Here is a 19,176-nt window from a genome sequence, read left to right on the forward strand (position 1 = left end):
AATTGGAAGGTGCGGCCTGCAGCGTAGTGGTAATGGACTCAGTTGCCAGCACTGGGGAATTGATTACCTAATAAAATATAAAAACATAATACACGCATGCTGTGGTGAAGGGGAATGCCTTGGTTTCCTAAAACCAACCAGACTGTTGGTTTGCTTTCCCACTAGTAGTTACTTGTATGTAATCAGGATTTCAGTTTGGTTTACTTCCAGGAATGCTAATGAATGACGCTGATTCCAGATGTGGGTCCAAACAGACTCTTATCACATGCATTGTCTCAGTAAGCGTTATTTCAAATATGTATTTTGTGAAACATGGTCATCTGGCTTTGACTGATCATGGTTTATTTCTGTTATCAGCCAAATGTTCTTCCTTAAACTTATTTTGCAGCAGTTGTTCCCAAACTCAGTCCTGGGCCCCCCTGTGGTATTTCCTACTGGTTTTTGTTCCAACCAGTATGTTAACAAATTCCTGTTTCGATGATTTGGGTTATTTGACATAATGTGGCTTAAGAGGCTAAATAATCTCTCTAAACACGAAAAGCACCCAATTAAGAAAAAAATACTTATTTTGTAAATTTAAATTATGGTTGAAATGAAAGCCAGAGGTGAGCCCAGGACCGAGTTTGGGCACTGCTCTACAGTAATGGCTCACCTTGATCAGTGAGCGGCACTGGCATTGATGATAACTACGGAGCACATTAGCTAGTTCAGTGTACGACTGCACGATCTCACTCCATTTTAACAATCAGCGTATACTCTAACATATAAACCATATAACCAATGTCAGTTACACAGCCATTTACGGTTCTGGAAGCCCTTCCGCAAAGTAAGAAGAATTACGGATCACCCACAAAACGGAAGTGCCGGTCTTAGCTATATTGATTGACAACTAAAAGGACCAATGACATGGAAGAAATCGTTGCCTGACAACGAATCACCTCGGAACAAAAAGGAAGGGATTTAAAAATGAATGTTTCCGGAAGTAGACAGCCGGAGATGAAGTGCAGATAATAGTCAGCGTGTAAAAAGTTTAATATTTTGTCACTGTCCCAATCGCCATCGGCATATATCGATGAAATATTTATGAATATATGTGAGGATAATGAACATCGATTAAGGCATGGCTAACGTGGGAAGGACTGGAGAAATTATCCATCTAAACGTTGGAGGGAAAAGGTAACGGGCTAGCTAAATAAAGCTCGGTTTGTTGCAGGGACTAACTGTTAATCTAGTTTTCTGCAAGCTGTAACTGCATGTTGTTTTTTTAGAGTATTATTAGTTAACTTCGCATCAATCATTTTTCGGGCGTTGAACCGCTAGTTCATTCTGTAGACTTGCAGTCTAGAGCGGAAATGGGCAAAATGCAGCCTTTGTGTTATAACAGTTAGCTAGCTTGCTTAACATAAACAGTATAGTGTAAGTTGAGGTTAAATTACTGACTCTTCTTGATAACAACTGGTAGTGTTAGCCAGCTACCTAATGTTTTGATTAATGTTAAGTTTGCTAGTTCTAGTTCTCGACTTTTAAAGCACAACGAGCGATGGTACGCTCGTTGTTTGATACTGCACCGAAAGTTCTCAAATGTCCTAATAGGTCACTGTTACGGGATACTGTTTTTATCCCTCGTTTGCGAGCTAGTCGGGAAGCGACCCGGCCAGCTAACGTACTTAACCAGCTAGTTAGAGCATACCAGTGTAGTGAACGATAACTAGTTGACAGATTACCAGTGCCATCCATTAGTTAGGTTTTTGCTAGCCAGTATGGCATCTGTTGCTCACCATAAATTCTTCTTCAGCCTAGTCTACGTTATAACATTGTCTATTTACCTTATAACATTGCCTAGTTTATTTTCTAGGTGTTTTTTTAATTGAACCCTTGTGCTCAGTTTGAGTGTAAACTGTTAGTGAAAGAGGAATCGCCTGAAAATGAATAATGCTGTAATTGTTAAATGTGATATAGCATAAGTAAAAGCAACTGCTAACCCTAGAGTATTGTTTAGGTCATAAACCTAACCAGCACACATTGGGCCTTTCGCCCAATGTGTGCTGGGATAGGCTCCAGCCCCCCTGCGACCCTGTTTAGGATAGGCGGGTTAAGATAATGGATGGATGGATGGATGGAAGTAATGTTATAATCACAACATGTGCACGTGGTAACTCAAGGTTATGGGTTCGCAAATCATTATTCAATCATTTTCACAGGATTATGAAGCATAACACTGCATAACAGCTGGCTAGATAATTCCATTTTGACAGACATGTTATGATACCCTCAAATTTAAGATGACAGTCTGCACTTCAACCTCATTGTCATTGTATCCTTTCATACTCAAAGTTCTAGAGTACAGAAGTAAAATAACAAACAATGTGTCACTCTCCAATGAATTACGGTGCTGAATGTTGAAGAAGAAATGGTATGTAAAATGTTAATATGTATGTCTTAATATGAATTTTTCAGGTTTAGCACATCAAGGCAGACTCTGACATGGGTTCCAGATTCCTTTTTCTCAAGGTAGGTGTCTATATGTATTGCATTTACTGAAGCCAGTTAGTGTAATCAGATTTCATGTTTATCGGTTTGTCTTATTCTGGAATGAAACCAGGAGGGGAGCACAGCAGACTCATACTGGAAGTTATGTGAGCGAGTCAAGGCCAAGCGACCAAAACATGGGCTTGGTTTTCAAAGCTCACTCCCTGGTCTTGCATACATATGCCCTACCATTTTACAGGAGCGGCTGTTTTCGTGTTGACTCCCCCAATTTTCAGCGGTGCAAAATTAAGATATTGGGTGAAATTAAATGTAAATCTGAGCCACAGCCCTCATGCAAATGCAATAATTGCATCAAACCTACGAGAGTCATTGCCGTCAATTCTTTGATTCCCACCCTTTTGCTGAGCAATGGAATGTCTATATTTAATCTTTGAATATGGCAAGGACCGGTGCCAGAGCTAAATCATAACAGGCACATGGTTGGGCAGCTCTATACCTTTCAAACAAAAATGCCAATAATAGGCAAGTAAATTCCGCTGTCCGAGACGTGCCTATAAACCAGCCAGCTTTCGGTTCTCATCCTCCGCATCCCCTGCTGAGCAGCTTAATATAAGGGCTCTGAGGGAAGGTGTTTGATGCTGTCCTTGTAGATAAGCTCTGTTAATGTTGTTTTTTTTATTTATTTTTTTAATAGCCTCCTAAGTGGCCGGATCTCCACATTGAAGGATGAAACGGGAGCGGTAAGCAGTTGAAAAGAAATCTGGAAACTGAAAACCCGATCATGCGAAACTGAAACTTGAGAAATAAGTATTTGTGATTAACATTTTCATCGTGGCCCTGTTCTGAGTGTGTATGCCACTTGCTTTTTTTTGTCTTTGTCCACCCTAGATTTTTATAGATCGAGATCCATCGCTTTTCACACCGATTCTCAACTTCCTTCGCACCAAAGAATTGCATCCCAGGTACATTTCCGTCAGTCTTTCCTAACACAATAATGTGTAAATGTGTGGATTTTATTACTGCTGGTGAAACCCAGCATAGTATTGCGTTGTCTGAGATAACCGCTCGCATTCACTATTGGACCACGTTTTTGTTAACAGCAATGGCCGACTGTTATTTCACTGGACTATAGAGAGGAGCCAGTCGTTAGGAGCCATAGGACCAGACCTGGGTCAAACGCATAATTGTTTTGGATTCAAATACTGTACTGAGCTTGTCTGTGTATTGGAACCTATGAAATACAAGTGCAAACCCCACGTTCTGGTCCTCTTGGTCGGCTCAATTGTTCCAGGCAAGATCTATTGTGCAGAGAAAGGTATTTGAATCCAAAACAATGATGTATCCAGGTCTGTTCTGTTTACGGTCAGTCTGCTTTATCCCCGCCCTCTAAAGATTTGTGACGCTGCTAACTTCATGTCCCCAAACAGGTCTGTCAATGTGCACCTGCTTATGCACGAAGCCGAGTTCTATGGGATCGCTCCTTTAGGTATGCGCGCGCTCGACACCCCGCACACAGTATATGAGACCGGGGAAGGCGGTGCGCTGAATCGCAATCGCACAGCCTAGAAGAACGCATGCTTGCCTTCACCCTGAAAATCAACACCGGAGGTCGCGATGAGCTTTGCAGAATAGAATATGACTGAGCATTGGAAGTTTGAGAGGCTCTGCCCCCTATAGGTTAGCCTAAATGTTGCAGGTAACGTGTGTAACGTGTCCTTTGCTTCCGCAGTTCGGAAGCTGCAGCTCTGTGATGAGCTTGACCGCTCCTCCTGTGGGTCCGTTCTGTTCAACGGCTATCTCCCCCCGCCAGGTGAGCCGCCAATCACACCGCGTCATCGGTAGTCAAGCAGCTCCTCCGTATACAGTCTACACCCAATGAAGAAAGTACTCGTATTAGCTGCTGGGTGATCTGTATATCGTGTGCATTGATTGGAGAAAGTAAGAAATTAACTGCTAGCTGATGTGTGATGTGTGCTCGATGGGGAAAGTGGTCAGCAAGCTTCCAGCCTATCGACGTGCGATCTGAATCGCTGAACGAGACCTCTGAATGCCAGAGACCACACTGAAGCGTGTCAAGAGTTTCTGACCATATGCTATGTTCCATTGTGTTAATAATAATCATAACCCTTATTAATATAGCACATTTCGAACACGTGCAATTCAATGCGCTTTACAGAAATAAAATGCCTCGAACAATTTCTTAAATAATATTAAAATAAGAGTTACAATGGGATAAAATAGTTCCAAAAGAAAAGCGCATTTATAGAGGCACGTCTTCAGATATCCACAAAATGGCGGCCGTCACTCCTCCCGCGCTGTAGCTCACGGAGCGCCGGCGGACACAGTCCGGTGGTGTGACGGATGTGCGGTGCTGTCCCGCGTGCCCCTGCAGTGTACCCGGTGAAGAAGAGGAACAGGCACAGCGTGGCGGGGCCCCAGTACATGAGCGGGCGCTCGGGGCCCGCGGAGAGGGTGCCGGTGCGGAGGAGCAACACCATGCCCCCCAACCTGGGCAACGCTGGCATCCTGGGCAAAGTGCTGGTGGAGGAGAGGCCCTCTGGTGAGGACAGCTGTTACCCCTGGGGTGTCTACAACAGCCCTTATCCTGGGGCATCTGGAGTACAACAGCCCTTATCCTGGCATCTAGAGTACGGCAGTCCTTATCGTGGGGTATCTAGAGTACGGCAGTCCTTATCTTGGGGCATCTAGAGTGCAACAGTTTTTATCGTGGGGTATCTAGAGTACGGCAGTCCTTATCCTGGCATCTAGAGTACGGCAGTCCTTATCGTGGGGTATCTAGAGTACGGCAGTCCTTATCGTGGGGTATCTAGAGTACGGCAGTCCTTATCGTGGGGTATCTAGAGTACGGCAGTCCTTACCCTGGGGTATGACTGTAGTGGACACGCTGTGATGATCCTGTAATCGGTGGCCTAAGGTGGTTAAGGTAATGACTGGGACCTGTAGCGTAGCGGTTAAGGTACATGACTGAGACCTGCCTGTAGCGTAGTGGTTAAGGTAATGACTGGGACCTGTAGCGTAGCAGTTAAGGTACATGACTGAGACCTGCCTGTAGCGTAGTGGTTAAGGTACATGACTGGGACCTGTAGCGTAGCGGTTAAGGTATATGACTGAGACCTGCCTGTAGCGTAGTGGTTAAGGTACATGACTGAGACCTGCCTGTTGCGTAGTGGTTAAGGTAATGACTGGGACCTGTTGCGTAGTGGTTAAGGTAATGACTGGGACCTGTAGCGTAGCGGTTAAGGTAATGACTGGGACCTGTAGCGTAGTGGTTAAGGTACATGACTGGGACCTGTAGCGTAGCGGTTAAGGTAATGACTGGGACCTGTAGCGTAGTGGTTAAGGTACATGACTGGGACCTGTAGCGTAGTGGTTAAGGTACATGGCTGGGACCCGCAAGGTTGGCGGTTCGATCCCCGGTTTAGCCGCAATAAGATCCGCACAGCCGTTGGGCCCTTGAGCAAGGCCCTTAACCCTGCATTGCTCCAGGGGAGGACTGTCTCCTGCTTTTCCTCTTTCTCAATACTACAGTTTAACAACATGGCTGTCATCATTATCAACATTATAGTCAACATCATTACCTCTGTCAACTGAGTTGTAGTAGGTTTTGTTTAATTTTGCTTTTGCTTGGATTAAAACTCATTTTACAAGTGAGAACTGGCAAAAACTGGTCACACGGTAAAGATCAGAATGTTGTGTAAGCACTTAATGCTTAATGCCGTGGTTCGCAATTGTCGCCACAATGTGACTTTTTCATGATGTATTCATCACCACCCCCAGTCAAGTTCATATCCAACTGTGCTTCTGTGGCAACCTACAGATAATCCTCTGTTTTCCACTTCTCAGGGCAAGCGGGTGACTCGGGCATGGTCCGCATCATCTGCGGGCACCACAACTGGATCGCCGTGGCCTACGCCCAGTTTGTCGTCTGCTACAGGTGAGAAACCCAGCTGCCGATCCGCTCTGGCGTCCCGACTTTGATGAAGAAACGCCGATCTGCTCGTCGACAGTCTGGTCCCTGCAGCAGTGCCTATCAAAGCTCTGCAATAGCCCGTCATAACAAGTGGTTTTGTGTTGTCATGAGACTTAAAGTCTTTTTTTCTTCCTTTCAAGTAGTAGATTTTACTCTATTGTCAAACTGCCTCACCTCATTGGCAATAAAAGTAATAGAAATACGATATTAAGTCTATAAGATTGGCTTGTTTTCAGTTTTTTGGCGGTGAGATTTTCCGGTGTTAGGGCAGGGGTGGGACATTCTGGTCCTGGAGGGCCGGTGTGTAAGTTTTCCGTCATTTACCCTGGCTAAATGAGTTAATTGCTCTGCTATAGAGCAATTTGAGTAGAGCAGGGTAATAATGATCAAAAAGACAGACGGACACTTTCTGTCTGTCCCGGTTGCCAGGGTGAAGGAGTCGTCGGGCTGGCAGCAGGTGTTCACCAGCCCCCGGCTGGACTGGGTCATCGACCGGGTGGCGCTCAACGCCAAGGTGATGGGCGGCTCCCTGGGGGACAATGACAAGATGGTGGCCGTGGCCTCCGGCACGGAGATCATCCTGTGGGCCATCTGCCCTGACGGCAACGGCAGCGAGATCGGTGAGTCCGTCTGTTCCGTTTGGTGATCGGTTCTGTGGCATTGAGAGGGTAAACCGTCCTTAACTAGATCTCAAAATTGGTTCATTTCAAGAACTGACAATTATGGTTGACAGTAAAATGGATAGATTTCCCGTAGATGGGGTATGAGTGATGCTAGTCTGGTTCATTCTGAGTGACACGATCCTGCTTCCCCAGGCGTCTTCAGTCTGAACGTCCCCGTAGAAGCTCTCTTCTTTGTTGGGAACCAGCTAATCGCCACCAGCCACACGGGAAAAGTGGGAGTGTGGAACGCTGTGACCAAACACTGGCAGGTAAGTATTGCAGCTCCCCCTGTGGTTAGAAGGACCAATGACGCCAGTGAAAGCTTTCAGGGCAGTTGAGAACTTGAGTTGAGTTGAAACATGGGTCAGAGATGATGTATAGATGTGGTGTTTTTTTGTTGTTTTCTATAGCTGTCATATTGTCAGTGATGGTAGAATGGGACATTGTAAATTAATTAATTAATTTATTTCATACGCTATTATTGATAAATTGTGCTTTGCTGTGGAGGGCAATATATTCTGATTGGTTCAAACTAAGGGTGAACGTTATGGTAATTCTGTGGCCAATATCAATAAATTTAATTTGACTGTATGTCAGTAACTTATCAGCCACTACTAATAAGCCATTTACATTATTGCATTATTACAGAAACCAATATGACCCCAATATTATTTTCCATCTCGAGTTTAAGCAAACGATGGCCCACTCCTCATGGCCCCATTACAAAGTCTCTCTCCCTTCACTGGTTGACTTCTGAAAGGCTGTGTCCTGCCTGGATTAATGTTCTCATTTGGACTGTGTTGCTTCCCCACTGCCAGAACCAGGACGTGGTGCCTATTAACAGCTATGACACGGCAGGATCCTTCCTGCTGCTGGGGTGCAATAATGGCTCCATATATTACATAGGTAAGTACATTAGTGAAGGTGCCTTTCAGCTGTGCTCCTGTAGGGATGGATGCAGGATCCATCAGCTTCTCTCTTAAATGCTGGATGTACAGTACTGTGCAAAAAGGCTTAGGCACCCTAGATTTTCTAAATCTAAATTTGGTCTTGGATATTTTTTTGGATATATTTATTTTTTTGTTTTCATTACATTATTGGCATTTGGCAGGCGCTCTTATCCAGAGTGATGTATAGTTGATTAGACTAAGCAGGAGACAATCCTCCCCTGGAGTAATGCAGGGTTAAGGGCCTTGCTCAAGGGACAAAATTTTAGATTTCCAAACATTTATTTTCCAAAAAACAATAATGTTACAGTGAAATATAAATAAAGTACCATTTTAAGTAATAGATCACTTTTTTTGGTACAACCTACCAGATCATTTTCTTATAAATCTGCAGGACATTGTACCGAATATAATTGCAGTTTTAAAGGTGTAGTCAATAAGTATTGATGTGATTTATTCATTCTGTTCACTGGTCCATATACTATTTTTTTCTGTATTTAAAACGGTTGATTTAATTAGTTTTCAAAGCACCTTTGCTTTACACATGCCTACGACTTTTGCACAGGACTGTAAATAATTCCCTCACAACTAGGTGTCCATCCGAGTGCCTGGGTGCTCTTGTCGAAAACACGTTCTCTTCTAAATGCTCTTCTTGCGGAAATGGCTCGTTCATCAACATGAACTGCTTACAAAGGCTGCGTTCACTTCTGCCGTTGCTGTGTGTGTGGCTCATATGCTATGTTCATGTTATCCCGCTAAATTAAGCTTAAACCTGTGGTTTTCCAGGTTTTGACTTAAGACTCTGTTGCCTCTGTAAACTCACTGGCTAAACTTGCTTTGTGAAACTGAATATTTTGGGCTCATCCCAAAATGTCAGCAAACTAATTGGATTTCACATTGCAGATGTGAAAGCACAGTGACACATTTGAAGATTAAGTCACTTAAAAGGTTGTCTTATTTGAATAGTGTTGACCATGGGGACAGCATTATTGCCTGGCTTCAACAGCTCTCGGTTGCCGTACTCTGCAGCGATTGAAAAGGGGCGGTCTGTGTTTTTCCCCAGACGTACAGAAGTTCCCATTGAGGATGAAGGACAATGACCTTCTGGTGACAGAGCTGTACCGAGACCCCTCTGAAGATGCCATCACCGCCCTCAGTGTCTACCTCACGCCCAAAACAAGTATGGATGTCTTCCTCTCAATTTTAAGGGGCTGGACCCTCTCTTTCTGGGGTTTTCTTGGGACCGTTCTCTGTAAGGATTGAACAGTTTGCCTTGCAGCTATGAGTGTCATTTTACCTTTCAATTCACTTTGTGTACTATGTACTCAGTTCATACAGATACACGGACCATTTACCATAATTGCAAATCATACAATTTGAAATGCTCTTGTTTGTATGGAAATGATTTTATGTTGGGGAAAATGAGATTCTTTAAGAGAGAACATAGCGTGTGTGGTTGGTGTTGATCGGGGCGCTTTTCCTCAGGTGACAGTGGGAACTGGATCGAGATCGCCTACGGGACCAGCTCTGGCACCGTGCGGGTCATAGTGCAGCACCCCGAAACGGTGGGCTCAGGTCCCCAGCTCTTTCAGACCTTCTCTGTCCACCGCAGCCCCGTTACCAAGATCATGCTGTCGGAGAAACACCTCACCTCAGGTAGGCTGCATAGCACAGAGCCTCCCTGAGCTGCTTTTACACTCTGTTGTACAGGCAACGTTATTTACGTTCCAGTCTGTGCAGTAATGCTAGTTTTAGTCTCAGTCTGCACAGTAATGCTAGTTTTAGTCTCAGTCTGCACAGTAATGCTAGTTTTAGTCTCAGTCTGCACAGTAATGCTAGTTTTAGTCTCAGTCTGCACAGTAATGCTAGTTTTAGTCCCAGTTTGCTCAGCAATGCTCATTCATGGCTGAGTCTGTGCAGTAATACTGGTCTTGCTCCAGTCTGTGCAGTAATACTGGGTTTTGCTCCAGTCTGCAGTAATACTGGTCTTGCTCCAGTCTGTGCAGTAATACTGGTCTTGCTCCAGTCTGCAGTAATACTGGTCTTGCTCCAGTCTGTGCAGTAATACTGGGTTTTGCTCCAGTCTGCAGTAATACTGGTCTTGCTCCAGTCTGTGCAGTAATACTGGTCTTGCTCCAGTCTGTGCAGTAATACTGGGTTTTGCTCCAGTCTGCAGTAATACTGGTCTTGCTCCAGTCTGCAGTAATACTGGGTTTTGCTCCAGTCTGCAGTAATACTGGGTTTTGCTCCAGTCTGCAGTAATACTGGTCTTGCTCCAGTCTGCAGTAATACTGGTCTTGCTCCAGTCTGTGCAGTAATACTGGTCTTGCTCCAGTCTGTGCAGTAATACTGGGTCTTGCTCCAGTCTGTGCAGTAATACTGGGTTTTGCTCCAGTCTGCAGTAATACTGGTCTTGCTCCAGTCTGCAGTAATACTGGGTTTTGCTCCAGTCTGCAGTAATACTGGTCTTGCTCCAGTCTGCAGTAATACTGGTCTTGCTCCAGTCTGTGCAGTAATACTGGTCTTGCTCCAGTCTGTGCAGTAATACTGGGTCTTGCTCCAGTCTGTGCAGTAATACTGGGTCTTGCTCCAGTCTGTGCAGTAATACTGGTTTTTGCTCCAGTCTGTGCAGTAATACTGGTTTTTGCTCCAGTCTGTGCAGTAATACTGGTTTTTGCTCCAGTCTGTGCAGTAATACTGGGTTTTGCTCCAGTCTGTGCAGTAATACTGGTTTTTGCTCCAGTCTGTGCAGTAATACTGGTTTTTGCTCCAGTCTGTGCAGACAACAACCACGTGCGCACCTGGACCGTGACTCGCTTCCGGGGCATGATCTCCACCCAGCCGGGCTCCACCCCGCTCAACTCCTTCAAGATCCTGTCCCTGGAGGACATCGACGGGCTCGGAGGCTGCAGCGCGGGAACCGAGATCGGTGAGTCACGCCCAGCCGTGAGTCTGACTCTGTACCTCCGTACTGGGCCCTCTGAAGGAATCTGACTCTGTACCTCCGTACTGGGCCCTCTGAAGGAATCTGACTCTGTACCTCCGTACTGGGCCCTCTGAAGGAATCTGACTCTGTACCTCTGTACTGGGCCCTCTGAAGGAATCTGACTCTGTACCTCTGTACTGGGCCCTCTGAATGAATCTGACTCTGTACCTCTGTACTGGGCCGCTGAATGAATCTGACTCTGTACCTCTGTACTGGGCCGTCTGAATGAATCTGACTCTGAACCTCCGTACTGGGCCCTCTGAATGAATCAGACTCTGAATCTCTGAACTGGCCCTTTTGAGTGAATCTGAATCAGGACCACATACGCTACTGTCTCCAGCACAAATACTACTGCTGCTGATTATGGAATTAGTTGTGCATTCCAAATGGTGAGAAATAAGGATAATCATTTTGGCCTCCAATCCAGGACCATACGGAGAAAGAGACGACCAGCAGGTATTCATCCAGAGAGTGGTCCCAGATACTGACAAGGTCTACGTACGCCTCTCCTCCAATGGGAAAAGGTGGGTGGGCACTTATATTTTCCTGCTATTTAACAGCTATTTATTTGCATTTATTTATGAAATCCATGCCTCTGATTTAATTGAAATGAGAACATTTATATTTATTAGGTTACTGCATTAATATCTTTATTTTAAAATTATGGAATATTGTTTGCCACATTATATACATCCTTGCTGCTAACGACTCAACAAACAGATACTCCTATACGTCACATCACCGACGCTAGCACTCTTTAACTTTCGGCTTGTGTTGAAGCGCTGTGTTCTCTCGTGGCGCCCCCTCTGGCAGGCTGTGTGAGGTGCGCTCTGTGGACGGCACCTCCATCACGGCGTTCGTGGTGCACGAGTGCGAGGGCTCCAGTCGCATCGGCTCCCGGCCGCGCCGCTACCTCTTCACCGGGCACGGCAACGGCAGCATCCAGATGTGGGACCTCACCACCGCCATGGAGATCGCCGGGAAAGTGGACGCCAAAGGTAGGACTGAAGACCGCGTTCGGAGGAACCGACCGCCTGCCTGGATCTCTTAGATTAGCGTTACTGAACCGCTTCAGCTGTGGCGTTTGATGTTTTCAGTGCTTGTCATCAGCGATGGTAAATGCTAATTGTTTTAAGTGTGATAAAGAGCAAAAATCAGCTGTTTCTTCACTTTCACACACGTTTCAAAATGTAAAAGAAATGTGATGGATAGGGAGGGGGGGACGCACACCCAGAAAACGCTGACTAATAGAGAACGATCATAATAAATACCAATGTTGTGACGCATTGTCTTCACAGCATACACCCTGAAGACACTGTGTCAAAATGTCGGTTTTTGCAAAATATTACATAATAGAGTTAAAACTAAATTTCTGGCTGATATTCATTGAAATGAAGTACGAATAGGGCTGCACAATGTGAGGAAAATATGTGACAATGTTTCTGAAAATTGCGATGACGATATGACCTGTGATACGTAAACAAATATTGAAGTGTGCACACTTTTAATGTCTTTCTGCTTTGGGTGCACTACCAGCACAGACCCCAGACAATTAATAGCCTATGCCCTCTGAATACAAAACATTTCATACATATTTCCAACATATTATTGAACAAATTGCACATGAACAGCCAATCGATTTAACAGAAAATCAATTTAAACAGTCTGTGTTTATTGTGCATGTTCGTATCTTGATGACAATAAATATACAATATATCGTGCAGCCCTAAGTAGGAGTCATAAGTATACGGTTTCGAAAACAGCCATAATGTAATGGAGGATGTGTCCTCCTTGCTGTAAGACCTCCTGTCCACTCGGTGGTGCTGTGTTTGTCCCCTGCAGCCGTGGGCGGGCCCACGGGAGAGGAGCTGTTGGAGCTGCTGGAGCAGTGTGACCTGGCGTTGACCCGCACCCCCGACATGAGTCCTGCCGCCTCCCTCTGCCACTCCAACACCCCCGCCAACTCCATGTGCAGGTACGCCTCCCCTCAGCCCCAAAACCAGAGCCCAGAGCCCAGCTCCTCTCAGCCCCAAAACCAGAGCCCAGCTCCTCTCAGCCCCAAAACCAGAGCCCAGCTCCTCTCAGCCCCAACACCAGAGCCCAGCTCCTCTCAGCCCCAAAACCAGAGCCCAGAGCCCAGCTCCCCTCAGCCCCAAAACCAGAGCCCAGCTCCTCTCAGCCTCAAAACCAGAGCCTAGAGCCCAGCTCCCCTCAGCCCCAAAACCAGAGCCCAGCTCCTCTCAGCCTCAAAACCAGAGCCTAGAGCCCAGCTCCCCTCAGCCCCAAAACCAGAGCCTAGAGCCCAGCTCCTCTCAGCCTCAAAACCAGAGCCCAGAGCCCAGCTCCCCTTAGCCCCAAAACCAGAGCCCAGCACATCAGAGCTCAGCTCCCCAGAGCCCACAGCCCAGAGCCCAGAGCCCAGAGCCCACAGCCCACAGCCCACAGCCCACAGCCCAGAGCCCAGAGCCCACAGCCCAGAGCCCACAGCCCACAGCCCACAGCCCACAGCCCACAGCCCACAGCCCACAGCCCACAGCCCACAGCCCACAGCCCACAGCCCACAGCCCAGAGCCCAGCTCCTCTGCTTCTCCGCTTTACAGGGGTGTGGTCGAGCGCTCAGGATTGGGTTGCTGGGGGGCTCATCGTGTTAAGGCCCTGTTCCAGTGTGTGGATTGGCCTCTTGTTTCTCCACTCTCATACTCCAAAGAATACTCATGACACAGACCTGCAGCACGCGTAATGTGTATATTGGTCTGCAGCACGCTGATCTTTTGAAGTGCAGGTTTTGCTGAAAGCTAATCTGATGGTGTATATATTTTTTTGCTACATGTGCTTAGCAATTTAAACTTATTTTTCTTATTATTCAAATTGTACTTGTTTTATTGTACATCGCACTAAAAGGTAAGTAACTTCAGACCCCTTTCCTTAGTCTCAATTGATGAATATAAACTGAATTTTTTATATAAATAAGACAGTCTATCCAGGTAACCATTTCAGTTTTTGAGTCAGACATTTTGTAAAATATTTTTGAGAAGATGATCGTGTTTCATTGGTGAGAAATTCTATGTGAATTAATGTTTCACCGTGGTATCGATTTGATACCAAAGCTGGTATTGGTATCAAAATCAAAATATGGGTATCGGAACTACACTGCTGTGCATTGAGTGGCAGTGTAGCACTATGTAACTCATAGGTTTCTATAGGTTGTTATAATCATTCCAGTAAATGTCCGGCTGTATAAATGGATTGTATGTAAAGATTGTAAGCTGTGTAATTTGCTCTGAATAAGAGCATCTACTAAATGCCTAAATGTAATGTGTATATTGAACACAGGCCTGTGCATCTGACTGTTGGAGTGTTAAATTGGAGTGTCAGTTGATGGTGTTAAAAACAATCTGAAACGCTTGCGTGAAATGATGTATACATGAGCGAAACGGATCTTTTGGGGGGAATTTTTGAAGGGCGGGGAATCGATTTGACTGACATCAAATGGGCAGGAGGGTGTCCAATGAGGATGCGCGCCACCGCTGTGTGAAAATTGATTGGAGGGGAATGTAAACTTGACATTTGATCAACGCCCACTGGTACACGGTGACGTGGAATCTCGTAAAATCTTGTTTGCCAGGAAGTGGATGAAAAAAAAAAAAAAAAATTAGCTGTGAAAATACACAATGTTAAAAATTGTTTTGGAATATATACTTTGAACTGAAAGTTAACTTTGATTTCAGCTTCTTTAAATATAGTAAGCTGTTCATGTGTGCCCCATGGCCTGTATTTAGGAACCACCTGAATGTTTCCCTCCACAGCTTGCAGTCTCAGCTGAACGAGTCGAGCTCGCGGGACCGGGACCGGGGCCTGAGGAGTTTGGGCCCCTTCATGGGCAGCCTGCCCCGCCAGGGCCCCCCGGTGTCATTCGGCCGGCCCCGCGACGGGGCCCTCTCGTCAGGGGCCATGGGCGGCCTGTCCCTCCACCCCCACCAGCTGGGCCTGAGCCAGGCCTCCCTCAGCAGCGCGGGCAGTCCCCACCAGGCCCTGCGGAGGGGCAGCTTCGTGGAGCGCTGCCAGGAGCTGGCCAAGAGCTCGGAGCCCGAGGGGGGCCGGCGGAGCCTGGCCGTGTGCAGCGAGCTGGAGGCCCGCCTGGGCCTGCGGACCCCCTGCTCCTCCTCCTCCTCCTTCTCTCCCGCCTCCTTCTTCCCCGCGGCCGCCACCGCCTCGTCCCTGCGCAAGGCCCCGCCCCCCGCCCCGGCCCCGGCCCCCGCCCCGGCCACGCCCACGCTCGCTCGCCCCCCGCCCGCCTCCCCCCCGTCGCCCGCGGCGACCCCGCCCACGGACGCCGCCGCCGCGAACCCCGCGGGCGAGAACCCCGCCTCGCCGGCCGCCACCAGCCCCAAGCCCCGCATGAACGAGACCAGCTTCTGATTGGTCGGCGAGGTGACCGCTCACCCCTGCCATTGGCCGGTTTAAAGTCGACGCATTTAACGCAAGGATGAAGTCGGGGCGCCCGAGTGAATGTGCGTGGGGTGTGTCGTTGGGCTGCACCATATAGCGATCGCGGTACGTCTCTTTTTTTATGCAATAAGAACTATCTTTGGCAGGTGGTTGTAGGTTCTGTTTCTTCTTTCTGTTTTTAATTATACTTCATACGGTAACACATCTTCAAACTTTAGTGTAATGCTTCCATCCAGGGGAGAAAAACATGACTTGTATCTATGTTGGCTAATCAATTAGTTTTTTATTATCTTTATCCTTGTCGTCATGTTTTTATCTCCCACATGGAAACAGCATGGCCCTGTTGCTTTCACATCAACATTGAAAAGATACGAGTGACGTTTTTTTCCCCGTAAGCATTTTACTGGCTCAGAAAACCGAATGTGATGCACCGTATCAGGTATGATGAAAAAGTTTTGTTTTTTTAAAAGACTGAAATAAATCTTACACCGCGTGCCGGAGATGGTTGGTACTGCGCTTACAAAAAAAAAGGTTATACCGCGATGGCTATATCACCCAGCCCTAGCGTGGGGTGTGTTGGCGGTTCCTGATGGAAAACCTTCCTTTAGTTGTAAGTCTTCTGTGACCCAAAGCCTGGGGGGAGTGCGCCTCTTCCACCCCCCCCCCCCCCCCCCCACTCCCTGGGTGTCACATTTCAGCTCCTGAGGTTTAAGGGCTGAGGTCTACTGCCGGGGCAGATTCCCCTCGCCCTTCCTGTGCGTATCCGATAGCTTTATTTTTGGTGGCAAAGCCCATCTGAAGATGTGTTTTGCAAGGCAAGGTAAACGCTGCCAGACTGTTTCAGCCGGCCAGCTCTCTATCTCAGCATCTGTATAGGGGCATAATCAGACTGCAAACACGGTTTTTCACTGGGAAATATGTCCTGCCATATTTTTGTTTTAAAATAACTAACATTATTCTTTATTTGAAAAAAAAAGAAAGAAAAAAAGTCAATGTTTAAAGAAAGGTGATGTCGGATGTGAGAGGTTTTGAAGGAAATATTCCAGGTTTATTTGAAGGGTTTTTGGACATATTACCGCGTGTCACTTTTATTAAAGCATCAATTACGTCGATTTGAGAATCGGCGTATCATTTCGGGCATAAATTACGTGATTCCGTACCCCAAAATGATACTTTTTTAATGTTAATTAAAATTTAAAGGAAGGTATCATAAAGCACAACGGCCATTACGGTAAAAGTGTGATAGAACTGCAGGTTCAACATTTTGTTCCTATATTCAGGCAATCTGAAAGAAACATCCAGAAGAAAAAAAAAAAATCAAGTCTCAAGTCCTGTTTGCATGTCATGGAGGATTTAAAAAGAGGATTTGCAGACGGCTGCAGTGTTGTTTTGAGGTTACTTGACGTTTAGTGTTACTGTGATGAGAAGCCCTATGTTAGACGAGCAATAAGTTTGCGTCGGCATGGCAACGTCCGGGGGGGACAGAAACGACCCGCTTGGCGTGCACGAGGCCAGGTAATCCTGTGACGTTTTTAAGTTGCACTTGACAAAATTTGAGTGCCTTCTACTGAATACACTGCTGTGCAAGCACGTGTTGTGTGCTATTGATACCAATCATTTTGCTAATAACGGCATGGGTTTTGTATTTTTTTTGGGTGGGTGGGTGGGGGTGAAGTGTTGAACCTGAATTTGTCTGTTTTCGTATGTGTGCATGTGTGTACCTGTTTTTTTGTTTTGAAGAATTCACATTCAGTGTGCCAGCCAAGTTCAGAAATGGAGGCATTATTACTCGTGATTTCACAAGAATGTGGTTGAGCTGAGCTGAACACAAACCAGGTGTAAGCAAATGTCACACTAATGGGGCACAAAGGTATATGTAGGTTTAGGGGTTTTATTGTTTAATATCTTTGTTCTGGTTTGTATGGCAACATAAAGATTTGTTTTCACCTTTATGGTTTAATTATGTCTAAAGGGGAAATGTACATTGTTTTTTACATTTCAAACTACCAGGACTAAATGTATTGTGTAATTTATCAGACCAAAGGAAACAACAACTTTTATGGTTTAGTTAATGTCTCGGTGCTGTACTGTAAATGTTGTTTACATGTTGTCCTTGCAGTGATTTCTTACACATAAGTATGCAGTTGCAGTGTGCGTGTGTGTGTGTGTGCGTGCAAGTATGTGTGTGTGAGTATGTGTGTGAGTGTGTGTGTATATGTATGTGTGAGTATGTGTGTGTGTGAGTGTGTGTGTTCTGAGTGGGAAAGTGAGATGTAAAAGGGTCCTTGCTGTCATATTCACCTGATTAACCTAACTACAGCGATCAATTTTTTTTCTTCCGTTTTCTAACTTCATATTATGATAATTTCCACAGTGCAAAGTGTCCGCTGTCAGATATGCAGCATTATCTCACACCATCAAGATTTGATTGTTTGCGTTTTATGTGGTATTTTGAATACTGTACCTTTATAATATTGCCCATAATTTTAATAATAAAAGTATTAGCTTACCATTGTGTGTCGTTGGTTGAGTTTTCATGGCTTATACATTAAGCATTGCATAATACACACACCTGCTCCATATGTTTCTGTATATCCTCATGAGAAAAAAAAATACAATACATGTACCTTGGATGGCAAATGTTGCAATGAAAATATTTTCACTAAATTTAGTTTTTTAGTGACTGTCCCTTGTAATCTAGGTTTCAGAATGAGTATGGAGTATGCAGGCTGGCTAGTATGGAGAGTGCAAGTTGAGTATGGAGAGTGCAGGGTGAGTATGGAGAGTGCAATGTGAGTATGGAGTATACAGGTTGGTTAGTATGGAGAGTGCAGGTTAGTATGGAGAGTGCAGGCTGAGTATGGAGAGTAGGTTAGTATGGAGAGTGCAGGCTGAGTATGGAGAGTAGGTTAGTATGGAGAGTGCAGGCTGAGTTTGGAGAGTAGGTTAGTATGGAGAGTGCAGGCTGAGTATGGAGAGTGCAGGTTAGTCTGGAGAGTGCAGGCTGAGTATGGAGAGTAGATTAGTATGGAGAGTGCAGGCTGAGTATGGAGAGTAGGTTAGTATGGAGAGTGCAGGCTGAGTATGGAGAGTAGGTTAGTATGGAGAGTGCAGGCTGAGTATGGAGAGTAGGTTAGTATGGAGAGTGCAGGCTGAGTATGGAGAGTGCAGGGTGAGTATGGAGTGCTGGCTTAGTATGGAGAGTGCAGGTTAGTCTGGAGAGTGCAGGCTGAGTATAGAGAGTAGGTTAGTATGGAGAGTGCAGGCTGAGTATGGAGAGTAGGTTAGTATGGAGAGTGCAGGCTGAGTATGGAGAGTAGGTTAGTATGGAGAGTGCAGGCTGAGTATGGAGAGTAGGTTAGTATGGAGAGTGCAGGCTGAGTATGGAGAGTAGGTTAGTATGGAGAGTGCAGGCTGAGTATGGAGAGTAGGTTAGTATGGAGAGTGCAGGCTGAATATAGAGAGTAGGTTAGTATGGAGAGTGCAGGCTGAGTATGAGGAGTAGGTTAGTATGGAGAGTGCAGGCTGAATATAGAGAGTAGGTTAGTATGGAGAGTGCAGGCTGAGTATGAGGAGTAGGTTAGTATGGAGAGTGCAGGCTGAGTATAGAGAGTAGGTTAGTATGGAGAGTGCTGGCTGAGTATAGAGGGT

General features: G+C 45.9%; 1 protein-coding gene across 1 annotated transcript; it reads left to right on the forward strand.

Annotated features, from left to right (window-relative positions):
* The first annotated feature begins 987 nt into the window (after positions 1-987).
* Positions 988-17,175, forward strand: shkbp1 (SH3KBP1 binding protein 1). Its single transcript, XM_061217098.1, has 18 exons — positions 988-1,176; positions 2,458-2,511; positions 3,185-3,230; positions 3,379-3,452; positions 3,918-3,976; positions 4,220-4,300; positions 4,883-5,050; positions 6,355-6,445; positions 6,911-7,101; positions 7,297-7,412; positions 7,962-8,049; positions 9,154-9,270; positions 9,576-9,746; positions 10,864-11,019; positions 11,504-11,600; positions 11,890-12,074; positions 12,919-13,051; positions 14,883-17,175. Exons 1-18 carry the CDS (start codon positions 1,121-1,123, stop codon positions 15,493-15,495), a joined length of 2,496 nt encoding a protein of 831 aa, XP_061073082.1. The 5' UTR covers positions 988-1,120; the 3' UTR covers positions 15,496-17,175.
* The last annotated feature ends 2,001 nt before the right edge of the window (positions 17,176-19,176 follow it).

Source organism: Conger conger, chromosome 13 (genome assembly GCF_963514075.1).
Source record: "Conger conger chromosome 13, fConCon1.1, whole genome shotgun sequence".
In the NCBI taxonomy this organism is placed as follows: Eukaryota; Metazoa; Chordata; class Actinopteri; order Anguilliformes; family Congridae; genus Conger; species Conger conger.